General features: G+C 42.5%; 2 protein-coding genes across 11 annotated transcripts in view; both read right to left on the minus strand.

Moving 5' to 3' along the window:
* The window catches only part of LOC137438525 (glycine N-methyltransferase), a 67002-nt gene extending 52137 nt beyond the window's left edge, over nucleotides 1–14865 (minus strand). The window contains exon 1 of one of the 3 annotated variants that reach the window (XM_078766961.1): nucleotides 13442–14865. The gene's annotated coding sequence lies outside the window, so the exon portion shown is untranslated. The remainder of the gene's footprint in view (nucleotides 1–13441) is intronic. The other 2 variants (XM_068133643.2, XM_078766962.1) reach the window with 2 other exon arrangements.
* Nucleotides 14866–16118: 1253 nt separating this feature from the next.
* Nucleotides 16119–18679, minus strand: part of LOC137438522 (glycine N-methyltransferase) — a 124409-nt gene continuing 121848 nt past the window's right edge. For all 8 annotated transcript variants that reach the window (XM_068133634.2, XM_078766963.1, XM_078766964.1 and 5 more), the window contains 2 exons: nucleotides 18480–18589; nucleotides 16119–16925 (listed from right to left, as the gene is read on the minus strand). In XM_068133634.2, coding sequence (XP_067989735.2) covers nucleotides 16757–16925; nucleotides 18480–18589 — 279 coding nt within the window. In that variant the 3' untranslated portion in view covers nucleotides 16119–16756. The remainder of the gene's footprint in view (nucleotides 16926–18479; nucleotides 18590–18679) is intronic.

Raw genomic sequence — 18679 nt, forward strand, 5'->3', positions numbered from 1 at the left:
GGTGGTGGGTGGTCGAGCGGGGGGAACTGTGGACGGGGGGCGGCCTCGCCGCGGAGGAAGGGCCAACCGTGGTGGTCGGTCGACGTCCATGTGCGCCGGTTTGAGGCGGTCCACAGAAATCCGGTCCGGCCGGCCGCCGAAGTCGACGATGAAAGACTTGTCGCCCTGTCGCAGGACCCGGAAGGGCCCGTCGTACGGCGGCCGGAGTGGCCCCCGGTGCGCGTCATGACGCACAAAGGCGTACTCCGCTGTGCGAAGCGCCGGGGGGACGTAGGACTGGGGGCCACCGTGGCGGGACGTCGGCACGGGGGCAAATCGTCGGGCGGCCTCCTGGAGGTCCGAGCGCTGGCGAGCGGCGGACCAGGGACTGGTAGCGTCAGGCACGAATTCGCCCGGGACGCGGAGTGGCTGGCCGTAGACGAGCTCGGCGGCGGACGCCTGGAGGTCTTCCTTGGGGGCCGTGCGAAGGCCCAAAAGGACCCACGGCAGCCGGTCGGCCCAACCGTCGTCCTGAAGGCCGTCCATGAGTGCGGCCTTCATGGAGCGGTGAAACCGCTCGCACAACCCATTGGCTTGGGGGTGGTAGGCCGTGGTGCGGTGCAGCGTGACCCCCAACGAACGGGCGACCGCGCCCCAAAGCTCAGACGTGAACTGTGGGCCGCGGTCGGATGAGATATCCGCTGGTGCGCCGAAGCGCGCGACCCAGGTGGCGATGAACGCCTGCGCCACGTCGGCGGTGGTGGTGGAGGTGAGGGGCACGGCCTCCGGCCACCTGGTGGTCCTGTCCACCATGGTGAGCAGGTGGGTGAACCCCCGCGAGGGGGGCAGGGGACCCACCAGGTCCACGTGGACATGGTCGAAACGCCGTTCAGGCACGGCGAAAGGTGCCAGCGGGGCCTGGGTGTGGCGGTGGACCTTGGCTCGCTGGCAGGCCGTGCAGGCGTTGGCCCAGTCACGGATGTTTCGTCGAAGGCCGTGCCAGACGAAACGCGCCGACACCAGCTTCTGAGAAGCTTTCCGGCCCGGGTGAGAAAGGCCGTGGATGGAGGCGAAGATGCGGCGCTGCCAGGAAACGGGCACGATGGGGCGAGGCTGGCCCTGGGAGACGTCGCAGAGCAGGACGGTGCCCGCGAAGGGGATGTCGGCCAGGCGGAGGCCCGTGTCCGCCACGTGGAGTGCCTGCACCGAGGCGTCGGTGGTCTGGTCGGCCGCCATGAGCGTGAAGTCCACGCCGAGGTGGACCGCGTTCGCGCTGGCCCGCGAAAGGCAGTCGGCCACGGCGTTGTCTTTGCCGGCGACGTGCTGGATGTCCGTGGTGAACTCCGACACGGCGGAGAGGTGGCGCTGCTGGCGGGCCGACCACGGCTCCGTGACCTTAGCCATTGCATAGACCAACGGCTTGTGGTCGACGAAAGCCGTGAACGGGCGGCCCTCCAGGAGGTTTCGGAAATGGCGAACGGCCAGGAATAGCCCGAGCAGCTCGCGGTCGAACGTGCTGTAGTTTAACTCGTTCGGCCGGAGTTGCCGGCTGAAAAAAGCGAGTGGCTGCCAAACCCCGTCCACCCATTGCTCATGGACGGCGCCCACCGCGTAGTTGGAGGCGTCCGTAGTGAGGGCGATGGGCGCGTTGAGCACCGGGTGAGCCAGCAGCGTTGCGTCGGCGAGGGCCCGTTTGGCACTGGCGAAGGCCGCGTCCATGGCCGCGGACCAAACAATGTCATGCTTGGCCGGCTTGCCCCGGAGGGCCTCGTAAAGGGGCCGCATGAGCTGAGCAGCGCGGGGCACGAATCGGTGATAAAAATTCACCATGCCGAGGAACTCTTGGAGGGCCTTGATGGAACGGGGACGCGGGAACGTGGTGATGGCCTCGACCTTGGTCGGCAGCGGCACGGCCCCGGTCTTGGTGATGCGGTGGCCCAGAAAGTCAACGGTCGTCGCGCCGAAGTGGCATTTGACCGGGTTGACAATTAAGCCGTGCTCGCTGAGGCGACCGAACAGTGTTCGGAGGTGGAGGAGGTGCTCGGCGCGGGACGTGCTGGCGACGAGGATGTCGTCCAGATAGACGAAAAGAAACGGCAGGTCGCGCAGCACGCCGTCCATCAAGCGCTGGAACGCCTGGGCCGCGTTCTTGAGGCCAAACGGCATCCGCAAAAATTCGAACAGGCCGAACGGCGTGATGACGGCCGTCTTCGGGACGTCGGCCGCCCGGACAGGTACCTGGTGGTAGCCCCGTATCAGGTCAATTTTCGAAAAGATGACCCGTCCCGCCAAACGGGCGGAAAAGTCCTGAATATGCGGGATCGGGTACCTGTCGGGGGTGGTAGCGTCATTGAGACGGCGGTAGTCGCCACACGGGCGCCATCCACCCCCCGGCTTTGGCACGATGTGCAGTGGCGAGGCCCACGCGCTATCGGAGCGCCGCACGATGCCGAGGTGCTCCAACGCGTCGAATTCGGCCTTTGCCACGGCGAGCTTGGCTGGGTCGAGGCGGCGGGCCCTGGCGTAGACCGGCGGGCCCGTAGTGGGTATGTGGTGCTCGATCCCGTGCCGCACCGCGACGGCCGAAAACGTCGGCCGCGTGAGGGCCGGGAATTCCACGAGCAGGCGAGCGAACTCGTTCGTTGCCGAGAGGGCGCACGCCAGTTCGGTCGGCGCGGAGCTGCTCATTGTGCACGCCAGGGAGCTGAAGGTCTCGGCGTGGACAAGGCGACGTCGTTTGACGTCGACCAGCAGCCCGTGCGCGCAGAGGACGCTGGCGGCAACAAAAGTCCATTGAAAGCGCTGGCTGCCGAAGCAGAGGGTGACGACGCGTGGGCCGAAAGTGCGTATGGCCGAGCCATTAGCAGCGACCAAAGAGGGGCCGCAAACTGCGTCCAGCCTGTCCTGCTCGGAGGCAGGTATGACGCTCAGTTGGGCGCCGGTGTCGCACAGGAAACGCCGTCCAGACGCTTTGTCCCGAATAAACAGCAAGTTGCCCGAGTGGCCGGCGCTCATGGCTGGGAATGAACGCTGGCCCGGCCGTTTCCCGACCTGCCGAAAGTGCACGGGGGCCGGCACGTCCGAGCCTTGTGTCCGAACCTGGCGTGGTAATAACACCACGCCCGGTCAGGTGGAGGCCCCGGCCGTCATGTCGGAAGCGGGCGGTGCGGCGTGGCGGCCGCCAGTTGCACCGGCAGTTCGGCCTCCAACCGCGCAGGGCGCTCGGGCGTCGTGGGCGTCGCCTCGGACGGCGGCGGGCTCCAGGTAACCGCGCCGATGTGCTGGCCCGCCGAGGAGATCTTATCGGCTTCCCTGGCGAGGACGCGGGAATCCGTGATCAACGTGCCAGCCAGGGCGAGGCGTACCGGGTTAGGCAGCTGATGGAGGAACAGCTCCCGGAACAGGAATGCCGGAGAGTGCTCGCCGAGCAACGAGAGCATATAGTCCATGCGCTCGGACGGGCGCGTGTCGCCGAGCTCGGGCAGGTCAAGCAGGCGCCGTGCGCGTGCTGCCGGTGAGAGGGCGAAAGCGCCGAGGAGGAGCATCTTCAGCGCGTCGTATTTGTCAGCAGCCGGCGGGTGCTGGAGGAGGCTCAAGGCGCGGGCCGCGGTGGTGGAACCGAGCGCCGCCACAACATGGTGGAAGCGGGTGTCGTCCGTGGTGATGCCTCGCAGGGCGAACTGGGAGTCCGCCTGGGCGAACCAAACAGCCGCGTGAGTCTCCCAGAAGGTAGGCAGTTTAAGCGTCACTGCCGTATCCATGTCGGTAGGTCACCAATGAAGGAACTGCGCTCCAACGCGAGTCGAAAGAATTGACGCGACCAAAGACGGAATTCGTCCGAGTTGCTTTATTGAAACAAAACAGCTCAGGTATTCTCACAAGCCCGTTTATCGGGCAGCAATATATATACACATTTATGTCGGGAAGTTTGCCCGGCAAAAGCTATACCGGGCATGCCCGGGTATCAAGGGCGAGCCTTGGAAAGGCGAGTCTGGACCTGCCCGGGCGTGTTTGGCTGCGGCCTGGCAAGTCGAAGCTGGGCGTGCCCGGGCGCTCTGGGCGAGCACTGGAAAGGCGATAGCGGGCATGCCCGGACGCTCTGGGCGAGCCCTGGAAAGGCGATAGCGGGCATGCCCGGACGCTCTGGGCGTGCCCTGGAAAGGCGATAGCGGGCATGCCCGGACGCTCTGGGCGAGCCCTGGAAAGGCGATAGCGGGCATGCCCGGACGCTCTGGGCGAGCCCTGGAAAGGTGAGAGCGGGCATGCCCGGGAAAGACGAGACCGGGCGTGCCCGGGAGGTTCAGGCGTGCCCGGGAACAGTGAGTCCGGGCATGCCCGGGAGAGGCGCGTCTGGCCGTGTTCTGGCCGGTGCAAGGCGATTATGTACATCCAGCGGTAACCGCTACAATGGAAAATAGACAAACAAGGAAATAAAGATGATGGAAAATAGACAAACAAGGAAAAAAGATGATGGAAAATAGACAAACAAGGAAAAAAGATGATGGAAAATAGACAAACAAGGAAAAAAGATGATGGAAAATAGACAAACAAGGAAAAAAGATGATGGAAAATAGACAAACAAGGCAAAAAGATGATGGAAATAGACAAACAAGGAAAAAAGATGATGGAAAATAGACAAACAAGGAAATAAAGATGATGGAAAATAGACAAACAAGGAAAAAAAGATGATGGAAAATAGACAAACAAGGAAAAAAGATGATGGAAAATAGACAAACAAGGAAAAAAGATGATGGAAATAGACAAACAAGGAAAAAAGATGATGGAAAATAGACAAACAAGGAAAAAAAGATGATGGAAAATAGACAAACAAGGAAAAAAGATGATGGAAAATAGACAAACAAGGAAAAAAGATGATGGAAAATAGACAAACAAGGAAAAAAGATGATGGAAAATAGACAAACAAGGAAAAAAGATGATGGAAAATAGACAAACAAGGAAAAAAGATGATGGAAAATAGACAAACAAGGAAAAAAGATGATGGAAAATAGACAAACAAGGAAAAAAGATGATGGAAAATAGACAAACAAGGAAATAAAGATGATGGAAAATAGACAAACAAGGAAAAAAGATGATGGAAAATAGACAAACAAGGAAAAAAGATGATGGAAAATAGACGACCAAGGAAAAAAGATGATGGAAAATAGACAAACAAGGAAAAAAGATGATGGAAAATAGACAAACAAGGAAAAAAGATGATGGAAAATAGACAAACAAGGAAAAAAGATGATGGAAAGTAGACAAACAAGGAAATCAAGATGATGGAAAATAGACAAACAAGGAAATCAAGATGATGGAAAAGAGACAAACAAGGAAAAAAGATGATGGAAAATAGACAAACAAGGAAATAAAGATGATGGAAAATAGACAAACAAGGAAAAAAGATGATGGAAAATAGACAAACAAGGAAAAAAGATGATGGAAAATAGACAAACAAGGAAAAAAGATGATGGAAAATAGACAAACAAGGAAAAAAGATGATGGAAAATAGACAAACAAGGAAAAAAGATGATGGAAAATAGACAAACAAGGAAAAAAGATGATGGAAAATAGACAAACAAGGAAATCAAGATGATGGAAAATAGACAAACAAGGAAAAAAGATGATGGAAAATAGACAAACAAGTAAAAAAGATGATGGAAAGTAGACAAACAAGGAAATCAAGATGATGGAAAATAGACAAACAAGGAAATCAAGATGATGGAAAAGAGACAAACAAGGAAAAAAGATGATGGAAATAGACAAACAAGGAAAAAAGATGATGGAAAATAGACAAACAAGTAAAAAAGATGATGGAAAATAGACAAACAAGGAAAAAAGATGATGGAAAATAGACAAACAAGGAAATCAAGATGATGGAAAATAGACAAACAAGGAAATCAAGATGATGGAAATAGACAAACAAGGAAAAAAGATGATGGAAATAGACAAACAAGGAAAAAAGATGATGGAAAATAGACAAACAATGAAAAAAGATGATGGAAAATAGACAAACAAGTAAAAAAGATGATGGAAAATAGACAAACAAGTAAAAAAGATGATGGAAAATAGACAAACAAGGAAATCAAGATGATGGAAAATAGACAAACAAGGAAATCAAGATGATGGAAAATAGACAAACAAGGAAATCAAGATGATGGAAAATAGACAAACAAGTAAAAAAGATGATGGAAAATAGACAAACAAGTAAAAAAGATGATGGAAAATAGACAAACAAGGAAATCAAGATGATGGAAATAGACAAACAAGGAAAAAAGATGATGGAAAATAGACAAACAAGGAAAAAAGATGATGGAAAATAGACAAACAAGGAAAAAAGATGATGGAAAATAGACAAACAAGGAAAAAAGATGATGGAAAATAGACAAACAAGGAAAAAAGATGATGGAAAATAGACAAACAAGGAAAAAAGATGATGGAAAATAGACAAACAAGGAAAAAAGATGATGGAAAATAGACAAACAAGGAAAAAAGATGATGTAAAATAGACAAACAAGGAAATAAAGATGATGGAAAATAGACAAACAAGGAAAAAAGATGATGGAAAATAGACAAACAAGGAAAAAAGATGATGGAAAATAGACGACCAAGGAAAAAAGATGATGGAAAATAGACAAACAAGGAAAAAAGATGATGGAAAATAGACAAACAAGGAAAAAAGATGATGGAAAATAGACAAACAAGGAAAAAAGATGATGGAAAATAGACAAACAAGGAAAAAAGATGATGGAAAATAGACAAACAAGGAAAAAAGATGATGGAAAATAGACAAACAAGGAAAAAAGATGATGGAAAATAGACAAACAAGGAAAAAAGATGATGGAAAGTAGACAAACAAGGAAAAAAGATGATGGAAAATAGACAAACAAGGAAATCAAGATGATGGAAAATAGACAAACAAGGAAATCAAGATGATGGAAAAGAGACAAACAAGGAAAAAAGATGATGGAAAATAGACAAACAAGGAAAAAAGATGATGGAAAATAGACAAACAAGGAAAAAAGATGATGGAAAATAGACAAACAAGGAAAAAAGATGATGGAAAATAGACAAACAAGGAAAAAAGATGATGGAAAATAGACAAACAAGGAAAAAAGATGATGGAAAATAGACAAACAAGGAAATCAAGATGATGGAAAATAGACAAACAATGAAAAAAGATGATGGAAAATAGACAAACAAGGAAATCAAGATGATGGAAAAGAGACAAACAAGGAAAAAAGATGATGGAAAATAGACAAACAAGGAAATCAAGATGATGGAAAAGAGACAAACAAGGAAAAAAGATGATGGAAAATAGACAAACAAGTAAAAAAGATGATGGAAAATAGACAAACAAGGAAATCAAGATGATGGAAAATAGACAAACAATGAAAAAAGATGATGGAAAATAGACAAACAAGGAAAAAAGATGATGGAAAATAGACAAAAGGAAATCAAGATGATGGAAAATAGACAAACAAGGAAATCAAGATGATGGAAAAGAGACAAACAAGGAAATCAAGATGATGGAAAATAGACAAACAAGGAAAAAAGATGATGGAAAATAGACAAACAAGGAAAAAAGATGATGGAAAATAGACAAACAAGGAAAAAAGATGATGGAAAATAGACAAACAATGAAAAAAGATGATGGAAAATAGACAAACAAGGAAAAAAGATGATGGAAAATAGACAAACAAGGAAAAAAGATGATGGAAAGTAGACAAAGAAGGAAAAACGATAATGGAAAATAGACAAACAAGGAAATAAGATGATGGAAAGTAGACAAAGAAGGAAAAACGATAATGGAAAATAGACAAACAAGGAAATAAAGATGATGGAAAGTAGACAAACAAGGAAAAAAGATGATGGAAAATAGACAAACAAGGAAAAAAGATGATGGAAAATAGACAAACAAGGAAAAAAGATGATGGAAAATAGACAAACAAGGAAAAAAGATGATGGAAAGTAGACAAAGAAGGAAAAACGATAATGGAAAATAGACAAACAAGGAAATAAGATGATGGAAAGTAGACAAAGAAGGAAAAACGATAATGGAAAATAGACAAACAAGGAAGTAAAGATGATGGAAAATAGACAAACAAGGAAAAAAGATAATGGAAAATAGACAAACAAGGATAAAAGATGATGGAAAATAGACAAACAAGGAAAAAAGATGATGGAAAATAGACAAACAAGGATAAAAGATGATGGAAAATAGACAAACAAGGAAAAAAGATGATGGAAAATAGACAAACAAGGAAGTAAAGATGATGGAAAATAGACAAACAAGGAAAAAAGATGATGGAAAATAGACAAACAAGTAAAAAAGATGATGGAAAATAGACAAACAAGGAAAAAAGATGATGGAAAATAGACAAACAAGGAAAAAAGATGATGGAAAATAGACAAACAATGAAAAAAGATGATGGAAAAGAGACAAACAAGGAAATCAAGATGATGGAAAATAGACAAACAAGGAAATCAAGATGATGGAAAATAGACAAACAAGGAAAAAAGATGATGGAAAATAGACAAACAAGGAAAAAAGATGATGGAAAATAGACAAACAATGAAAAAAGATGATGGAAAATAGACAAACAAGGAAATCAAGATGATGGAAAATAGACAAACAAGGAAGTAAAGATGATGGAAAATAGACAAACAAGGAAAAAAGATGATGGAAAATAGACAAACAAGGAAAAAAGATGATGGAAAATAGACAAACAAGGAAAAAAGATGATGGAAAATAGACAAACAAGGAAATCAAGATGATGGAAAATAGACAAACAAGGAAATCAAGATGATGGAAAATAGACAAACAAGGAAAAAAGATGATGGAAAATAGACAAACAAGGAAAAAAGATGATGGAAAATAGACAAACAAGGAAAAAAGATGATGGAAAATAGACAAACAAGGAAAAAAGATGATGGAAAATAGACAAACAAGGAAAAAAGATGATGGAAAATAGACAAACAAGGAAAAAAGATGATGGAAAATAGACAAACAATGAAAAAAGATGATGGAAAATAGACAAACAAGGAAATCAAGATGATGGAAAATAGACAAACAAGGAAGTAAAGATGATGGAAAATAGACAAACAAGGAAAAAAGATGATGGAAAATAGACAAACAAGGAAAAAAGATGATGGAAAATAGACAAACAAGGAAAAAAGATGATGGAAAATAGACAAACAAGGAAATCAAGATGATGGAAAATAGACAAACAAGGAAATCAAGATGATGGAAAAGAGACAAACAAGGAAATCAAGATGATGGAAAATAGACAAACAAGGAAAAAAGATGATGGAAAATAGACAAACAAGGAAAAAAGATGATGGAAAATAGACAAACAAGGAAAAAAGATGATGGAAAATAGACAAACAATGAAAAAAGATGATGGAAAATAGACAAACAAGGAAAAAAGATGATGGAAAATAGACAAACAAGGAAGTAAAGATAATGGAAAATAGACAAATAAGGAAATAAAGATGATGGAAAATAGACAAACAAGGAAAAAAGATGATGGAAAAGAGACAAACAAGGAAATCAAGATGATGGAAAATAGACAAACAAGGAAATCAAGATGATGGAAAATAGACAAACAAGGAAATCAAGATGATGGAAAATAGACAAACAAGGAAATAAAGATGATGGAAAAGAGACAAACAAGGAAAAAAGATGATGGAAAATAGACAAACAAGGAAAAAAGATGATGGAAAATAGACAAACAAGGAAAAAAAGATGATGGAAAAGAGACAAACAAGGAAAAAAGATGATGGAAAATAGACAAACAAGGAAATAAAGATGATGGAAAGTAGACAAACAAGGAAAAAAGATGATGGAAAATAGACAAACAAGGAAAAAAGATGATGGAAAATAGACAAACAAGGAAAAAAGATGATGGAAAGTAGACAAACAAGGAAAAAAGATGATGGAAAATAGACAAACAAGGAAAAAAGATGATGGAAAATAGACAAACAAGGAAATAAAGATGATGGAAAGTAGACAAACAAGGAAAAAAGATGATGGAAAATAGACAAACAAGGAAAAAAGATGATGGAAAATAGACAAACAAGGAAATAAAGATGATGGAAAGTAGACAAACAAGGAAAAAAGATGATGGAAAATAGACAAACAAGGAAAAAAGATGATGGAAAATAGACAAACAAGGAAAAAAGATGATGGAAAGTAGACAAACAAGGAAAAAAGATGATGGAAAATAGACAAACAAGGAAAAAAGATGATGGAAAATAGACAAACAAGGAAAAAAGATGATGGAAAGTAGACAAAGAAGGAAAAACGATAATGGAAAATAGACAAACAAGGAAGTAAAGATGATGGAAAATAGACAAACAAGGAAATAAAGATGATGGAAAATAGACAAACAAGGAAATCAAGATGATGGAAAATAGACAAACAAGGAAAAAAGATGATGGAAAATAGACAAACAAGGAAATCAAGATGATGGAAAATAGACAAACAAGGAAAAAAGATGATGGAAAATAGACAAACAAGGAAATCAAGATGATGGAAAATAGACAAACAAGGAAATCAAGATGATGGAAAATAGACAAACAAGGAAATAAGATGATGGAAAGTAGACAAAGAAGGAAAAACGATAATGGAAAATAGACAAACAAGGAAGTAAAGATGATGGAAAATAGACAAACAAGGAAAAAAGATAATGGAAAATAGACAAACAAGGAAGTAAAGATGATGGAAAATAGACAAACAAGTAAAAAAGATGATGGAAAATAGACAAACAAGGAAATAAAGATGATGGAAAATAGACAAACAAGGAAAAAAGATGATGGAAAATAGACAAACAAGGAAAAAAGATGATGGAAAATAGACAAACAAGGAAAAAAGATGATGGAAAATAGACAAACAATGAAAAAAGATGATGGAAAATAGACAAACAAGGAAATCAAGATGATGGAAAATAGACAAACAAGGAAGTAAAGATGATGGAAAATAGACAAACAAGGAAAAAAGATGATGGAAAATAGACAAACAAGGAAAAAAGATGATGGAAAATAGACAAACAAGGAAAAAAGATGATGGAAAATAGACAAACAATGAAAAAAGATGATGGAAAATAGACAAACAAGGAAAAAAGATGATGGAAAATAGACAAACAAGGAAATCAAGATGATGGAAAATAGACAAACAAGGAAAAAAGATGATGGAAAAGAGACAAACAAGGAAATCAAGATGATGGAAAATAGACAAACAAGGAAAAAAGATGATGGAAAATAGACAAACAAGGAAAAAAGATGATGGAAAATAGACAAACAAGGAAAAAAGATGATGGAAAATAGACAAACAAGGAAAAAAGATGATGGAAAATAGACAAACAATGAAAAAAGATGATGGAAAATAGACAAACAAGGAAATCAAGATGATGGAAAATAGACAAACAAGGAAAAAAGATGATGGAAAATAGACAAACAAGGAAATCAAGATGATGGAAAATAGACAAACAAGGAAAAAAGATGATGGAAAATAGACAAACAATGAAAAAAGATGATGGAAAAGAGACAAACAAGGAAAAAAGATGATGGAAAAGAGACAAACAAGGAAATCAAGATGATGGAAAATAGACAAACAAGGAAATCAAGATGATGGAAAATAGACAAACAAGGAAATCAAGATGATGGAAAAGAGACAAACAAGGAAATCAAGATGATGGAAAATAGACAAACAATGAAATCAAGATGATGGAAAATAGACAAACAATGAAATCAAGATGATGGAAAAGAGACAAACAATGAAAAAAGATGATGGAAAATAGACAAACAATGAAAAAAGATGATGGAAAATAGACAAACAAGGAAAAAAGATGATGGAAAAGAGACAAACAAGGAAATCAAGATGATGGAAAAGAGACAAACAAGGAAATCAAGATGATGGAAAAGAGACAAACAAGGAAATCAAGATGATGGAAAATAGACAAACAATGAAATCAAGATGATGGAAAAGAGACAAACAATGAAATCAAGATGATGGAAAAGAGACAAACAAGGAAGTAAAGATGATGGAAAAGAGACAAACAATGAAATCAAGATGATGGAAAAGAGACAAACAAGGAAATCAAGATGATGGAAAAGAGACAAACAAGGAAATCAAGATGATGGAAAATAGACAAACAATGAAATCAAGATGATGGAAAAGAGACAAACAATGAAATCAAGATGATGGAAAATAGACAAACAAGGAAAAAAGATAATGGAAAATAGACAAACAAGGAAGTAAAGATGATGGAAAATAGACAAACAAGTAAAAAAGATGATGGAAAATAGACAAACAAGGAAATAAAGATGATGGAAAATAGACAAACAAGGAAAAAAGATGATGGAAAATAGACAAACAAGGAAAAAAGATGATGGAAAATAGACAAACAAGGAAAAAAGATGATGGAAAATAGACAAACAATGAAAAAAGATGATGGAAAATAGACAAACAAGGAAATCAAGATGATGGAAAATAGACAAACAAGGAAGTAAAGATGATGGAAAATAGACAAACAAGGAAAAAAGATGATGGAAAATAGACAAACAAGGAAAAAAGATGATGGAAAATAGACAAACAAGGAAAAAAGATGATGGAAAATAGACAAACAATGAAAAAAGATGATGGAAAATAGACAAACAAGGAAAAAAGATGATGGAAAATAGACAAACAAGGAAAAAAGATGATGGAAAATAGACAAACAAGGAAAAAAGATGATGGAAAATAGACAAACAAGGAAAAAAGATGATGGAAAATAGACAAACAATGAAAAAAGATGATGGAAAATAGACAAACAAGGAAATCAAGATGATGGAAAATAGACAAACAAGGAAAAAAGATGATGGAAAATAGACAAACAATGAAAAAAGATGATGGAAAAGAGACAAACAAGGAAAAAAGATGATGGAAAATAGACAAACAAGGAAAAAAGATGATGGAAAATAGACAAACAAGGAAAAAAGATGATGGAAAATAGACAAATAAGGAAATAAAGATGATGGAAAATAGACAAATATATATATGTGTGTGCGCGTGTGTGGTGTACGTGTGTGTGTGTGTGTGTGTGTGTGTGTGTATATGTGTGTGTGTGTGTGTGTGTGTGTGTGTGTTTATATAGGCTAAACCCCGCTCTAGCAGGGAAAATGGCCTTAAAATGCATGTTGTTGTTGTTGTTGTGTGTGTGTTTATATATGTGCGTATGTGTGTGTGTATATATATATGTTTGTGTGTGTGGTGTGCGCGCGCAGACGCCCCAGAATTACTTTTATCCCATCGATGAACATGTTGATACAAACTTTATTCAGTGAATTTTTCTGCTCCAAACATCGCGATGACAATTTAAATGCACTCATCGGATTAAAGAGGATCTTATCGTGATACATTAACACGTTAAATGCAAGTCTGCCAGAATAGGATTGAGTAACAGGTAAGAGTGCACATACTCACCGTGACACCTACAAAGGTGGGGCCCACCAACGCGCTTCCACGGGTTCTCAAACAGCTCCTCACCTGCTTCCGATCTGCACTCGTCTGTTTAAAATCACGTGGGGCTGGTCTTGCCTGTGCTGTGTTGCTTGCAGAGATTGCCCTGTGCATGAACCAATTAATGCGATGAATGTAACATTTTTCTCTATCGACTGAATACCTACAAATCCCTAACTTACCATGTGAATCATTAGCTCGTCCGACCGCTCTTCAACAGGTGACGCCCACCAATGGAAAACTCCACTGGGGTGAAATGTGTCTCGTGGACTGGAAATGCTCGATCGGACATCGCACTTGGATTGCTCACACACCTACACGAGCACCTTACCTGAGTGAAGCACATGCGTCGTCACTGCAACGTGGCTTCATTTTAAACCCACTTGCTTTGGAATAGGAAGTGAATCATTCGGATGTTGAGGGTCGTTTCTTGACCTGCATTTAATTTCATGTTCCACATGTATATACTGTAATGTATTTTACAAAATAAAACTATAACGAAACTCGGTGGAGGGCAGGTATACCACCGCCAGGTAGGTGCAGTTTATGTTTTGTATCCAATGATACGATGGATCTTCATCCAGACTTTAATCAAATTCGAATCGACTCGGTCTTGTCGCCAAACCAACTCATCCGCCAAGTTTAGTCATAAGTCGTCCACAACCTTTTTAACTGTCATGATATTGTCATGTCCCCGGGGTTAACACCCAAGAGGACGAATTGCCAAAACGAGCTTTAACTCCGAGGCATTTACCCAACTTGGCAGTGGTGACACGTGCGGGAAGGTTCAAGGTCTTACCTGATCGGGAACACACACAGGGGTTATCCGATCCCCACAGACACAGAGACGGGACAGCAAAATCCACAATACAAGGAAAGTAAGATTTGACAAATAATGATTTAATGAAAATAAATGCAAGTAACAATGAAAGGTGAGGTAAACCACAATTCCTAAATGAGGGACCCTCACTCAGACTCGTATACAAACAAGGGGAAAATGAAAGTAAAATTAAAATCCCCTTTATAATTGGCCGAACTCAGCTTTGCGTCTCCGAATGGCCGGTAAGGCTGCTGGTCATCGCCTCGAACCACCACGCGGGAAACGCACAAAATGGCGCGCAATCGTGCCAGCAGGCAGCAGCTGGCATTAGGCAAGCAGGCAGGATCCCTCTTTGTTTCGCTTGCGACCCCTCCTTCTCCGCAGGGCACCACCGTCAACAAACACCTCTTCCTTCCACGTTGCAAACAGTCCCAAAGCCCCAACACGTCTCTTCACCAAAGCACCCGAAGCCACAGCGTCCACTCGTGATAGGAACCAGAACAGGAGAGAGAGAAAGATGGTGAGACCGCATCCTTTTTCCTTCCACGATAACATCACACTCTCTGTCCAATCACTGAGCCCTACTCAATCATGAAGGCCGGGGCATGGCCTCCCCCCCATGAGTCGTCGGGGGAGAGGGGTAGGGGGAGGGGGTGGAGTCTAATCTCCTTCGGGAATGTTTTGGCGACGCCATTGGCCGTGAGGTGGGGCTTGTGTGCCGGTAGGCAAATCTGCCGGGTTTGTCGGACCTGGCGGTGTTGTGAGTGAACGAGTCCATTTACAGTGCGATCGTTGCAACTATTGAGCCTTTGATTTCCTGGCTGGCCGAATGTAATAAGAACATTAGGGAAAAACTACAGGGAGGCAATTACGTACAGAGGAATTTAACCTTACAGACCCTATAATTAATTAGCACGACTCCACTCCTCCGTGTGGACACATATACGATCTTACCCGGACAATCGGCCTAACTTAATTTACATCGAGGTGGTTTCGCGGCATACGGAGCATTCTAAACCTACACGATTCTATCTCGACTAAGGTATTTCATCCCTACCCCAAACACATAACAATATATATTGATTTTGACCCTATCGCTGAATGGTGAAGAATCACTTAAAAAATTAAAAACTCCTCATACCCGGATCCAGATTAGGATCTTAACCAATTTAATCGAATCGATTCGTCCTTGTCACACAACCAACCTCTCCACCAAATTTCGTCCAAATCTGTCCACAGGTTTTTCAGATATCCTGCTCACAGACAAACAAACAAGAAAAGTCAAAAAAAGGTTCCGTTTCAAAAAGGCCGCAACAAGTGTGCGCCCACTCTCAGGAAAATGCACATCTTTGCGGTTGTGGAAGTGAGCAGTAGTCACTCCACATCTTTGCGGTTGTGGAAGTGAGCGGTAGTCATTCCACATCTTTGTGGTTGTGGAAGTGAGTGGTAGTCACTCCACATCTTTGTGGTTGTGGAAGTGAGCGGTAGTCACTCCACATCTTTGTGGTTGTGGAAGTGAGTGGTAGTCACTCCACATCTTTGTGGTTGTGGAGGTGAGCGGTAGTCACACCACATCTTTGTGGTTGTGGAAGTTAGTGCCAGTCACATGCACATTGTGGAAGTGAGTACCAGTCACTTGTACATCATCGTTGTGGTTGTGGAAGTTAGTGCCAGTCACATGCACATCGTACAGCGATGCCCACATCCTCGAAATGAATACGGTACGTAATACATCAAAAAGGACAATCACATGGCTTCTTTTTATTCCAGTGACTTGGAAGGAAAGAATTAAAGAGCAAGGAAACCAAGGAAAGCAGAAAGTAAGACATTGACATTTTAATCACAAAATGCTTGTGAAGACATGTGAAATACATCAGAAATAAGTGGACGATGTACGCGCTTTAATAACAAGATGCTGCACCATTAATGATTTTTATAACGATGGGATTTTTGCGAAAGTTAAAGTATATTTACCACTTCAAATTCTGTAAATAAAAATTATCATTCTGTAAATAATTATCATTTTTGAACTTCTTTGACAATCACAAATGGCAAACGGCATTCGTTAATTTGTATGCATCACGTGGCTGCTGGGAGCACGACTGTACCACTGATGCAGTGCCCCCTGTAGGTTAGAGTTAATACATAATAAGAAGATTGTTCGTTTTTATGACGTCACTTACTTTGCCATTACATTGTTCTTTTACTGCTTATTGTAAATGTTTCTTTGTCGATTAGAGATGCATCTGCTGTGGTGTTGGAAAAAAAAAAACAGAGACAGAGACAGAGAGAGACAGAGACAGAGACAGAGACAGAGACAGAGACAGAGACAGAGACAGACAGACAGAGACAGACAGACAGAGAGAGAGAGAGAGAGAGAGAGAGAGAGAGAGAGAGAGAGACATGCACAATAAATGTGTACAATCATTCATGGATTTCCATTAATTATGGTGAAAACGCTACACTCTGACAACATGGCTAAACACTCCTGGCTTCACATGGACATCTCCAGGAGTGTACGGCTTGAAGTCTCCATACAAACTGTGCTGAAATGTTCCGCCCAAAATGGTGGAAAGCATCTGATTGAACTCATTCAACAGCACAGGGTAGAAGTCGATTGAAAATGTTCTGGAAAAAAAAAAGAAAGAAAAAAGGACAAGCTTTCTCCATCAATACAAATAATCACTGAAAACAAGGCAAGCAGGAAGAGAGCAGTGCGTCTCTAACGGTGATGTTAAAGTTTACTCGTCACGTGATACAGCTGAGAATTCCTTAATCCAAGATGCTCACTACTCCCCATGGTGAATGCAGACTTCTTAACAATGGGTGGCTAGTCCCAAATATCTGAAAGAAATTCACATAGATTCTTGGAAGAACGACAAACTGCCAACCGAGTCATGTGAGAAGGCCTAAAATATTTAACTGAAAGGTTACAGTTGAAAGGATGGTAGTGTGTCCATATAAATGGGAAGTGCTGCAAATGAATATTAAACATATAAATTAGTGTTAAACAGCAGTAGTGACTGTTCAAAAAGGTAATCGTACGTGGTTGTGGTGTATAAGATTTTTGGAGTGCTCCCGCGAAACGTCATGATAAGCTATTTATACACGATAATACGTCGTTTGTCCAAGGAAGAAAACCCCTTTGGGGAAAGAAGATAATATTAATATTGTTTTGTAATAACATTTATTACCTCCGGTATCAAAGGTGGATGGAGGTTATGTTTTCACCCCTGTCTGACTGTTTGTCTGTGAACAAAACATCTCAAAAGCTTGTGGACGGATTGGGACGAAATTTGGCAGATATGTAGCGTATGTGACAAGGACGAAATGATTAGATTTTGGTGAAGATCCGGATTCTGATTCGGCTCGTAGAATTTTTAAAGTGATTCTTCACAATTGGGAGATAGAGCCAAAAACGGTACATATCAGGACATCTCAAAAACTTGTGGACGGATTTGGACGAAACTTGTTGGAGATGTTGTGTGTGTCACAAGGAAGAATCTATTCAATTTTGGTGAAGATCCGGATCCGGATCCAGCTAGTATAATTTTTAAAGTGATTCTTCACCATTGAGTGATATGGCCAAGCAGGCGGAGGTATGCTCTCTATTGAGCGCCATTGTAGTACTGTATTATGATATGATCATAAGTGTTGTTATTGAGCTTGGTGTTGGCTTAGCGGTTAGGGTGTGGCTTGGGATCCTCGGATCCTGAGTTCGAATCCCGGTCGATCGCTGAATTAACGCCAGGGGGGTTGACTCATCCTGTCATCCTTCCGAGGTCGGCAAATTGAGTACCAGGACGGACTATATAGTCCTCATCGAGGCCAAGCCTTAAATAAAAGAGCTGCATTGAAAGAAAAGTGGAGAAAGGGAGAATAGTCTAAGAGTTTTTGAGGAAGTAAATAATCTGCTTTTCGAAAAGGTGAAGGTCGTAAGTGTTTGGAAAAACATGGGAAGGTAAAGAGTTGCATAGTTTGGCAATGTTGGGGAAGAAACAAACATCATAACGAACCACCCTTGAGTTACCAATGGCCACACACTAATCATGTGATGTAGCGGCTTGTCGAGTATTCCGTGGTCTCGCTAATGGCGGAGGGACACAAGCAGTAAGTAAAAGTCTTGGTTAGTCATTCCCCTTCCTCGTGAAGCAGTTTCCTTGTCAGAGGTGGAAGTATTACCTTGTTTGTTGCTGGCCACCGATTGGTGGAAATATGTAATTCATGATGATCATTTGAGGTACGCCCTTTTCGTAGTCAATAGACAGCTCGATACGTTTTGTAAGAGTGTTCTGAAACAAACACAGGAAGTAAAACATTTAATGATTGTATTCTATGCATGTGTGGTCTCAAAAGGTTTTACAGCCCACAAGTCGACCGCT

Source organism: Myxine glutinosa, chromosome 13 (assembly GCF_964187855.1).
Source record: "Myxine glutinosa chromosome 13, kmMyxGlut1.1, whole genome shotgun sequence".
Taxonomy (NCBI): domain Eukaryota; kingdom Metazoa; phylum Chordata; class Myxini; order Myxiniformes; family Myxinidae; genus Myxine; species Myxine glutinosa.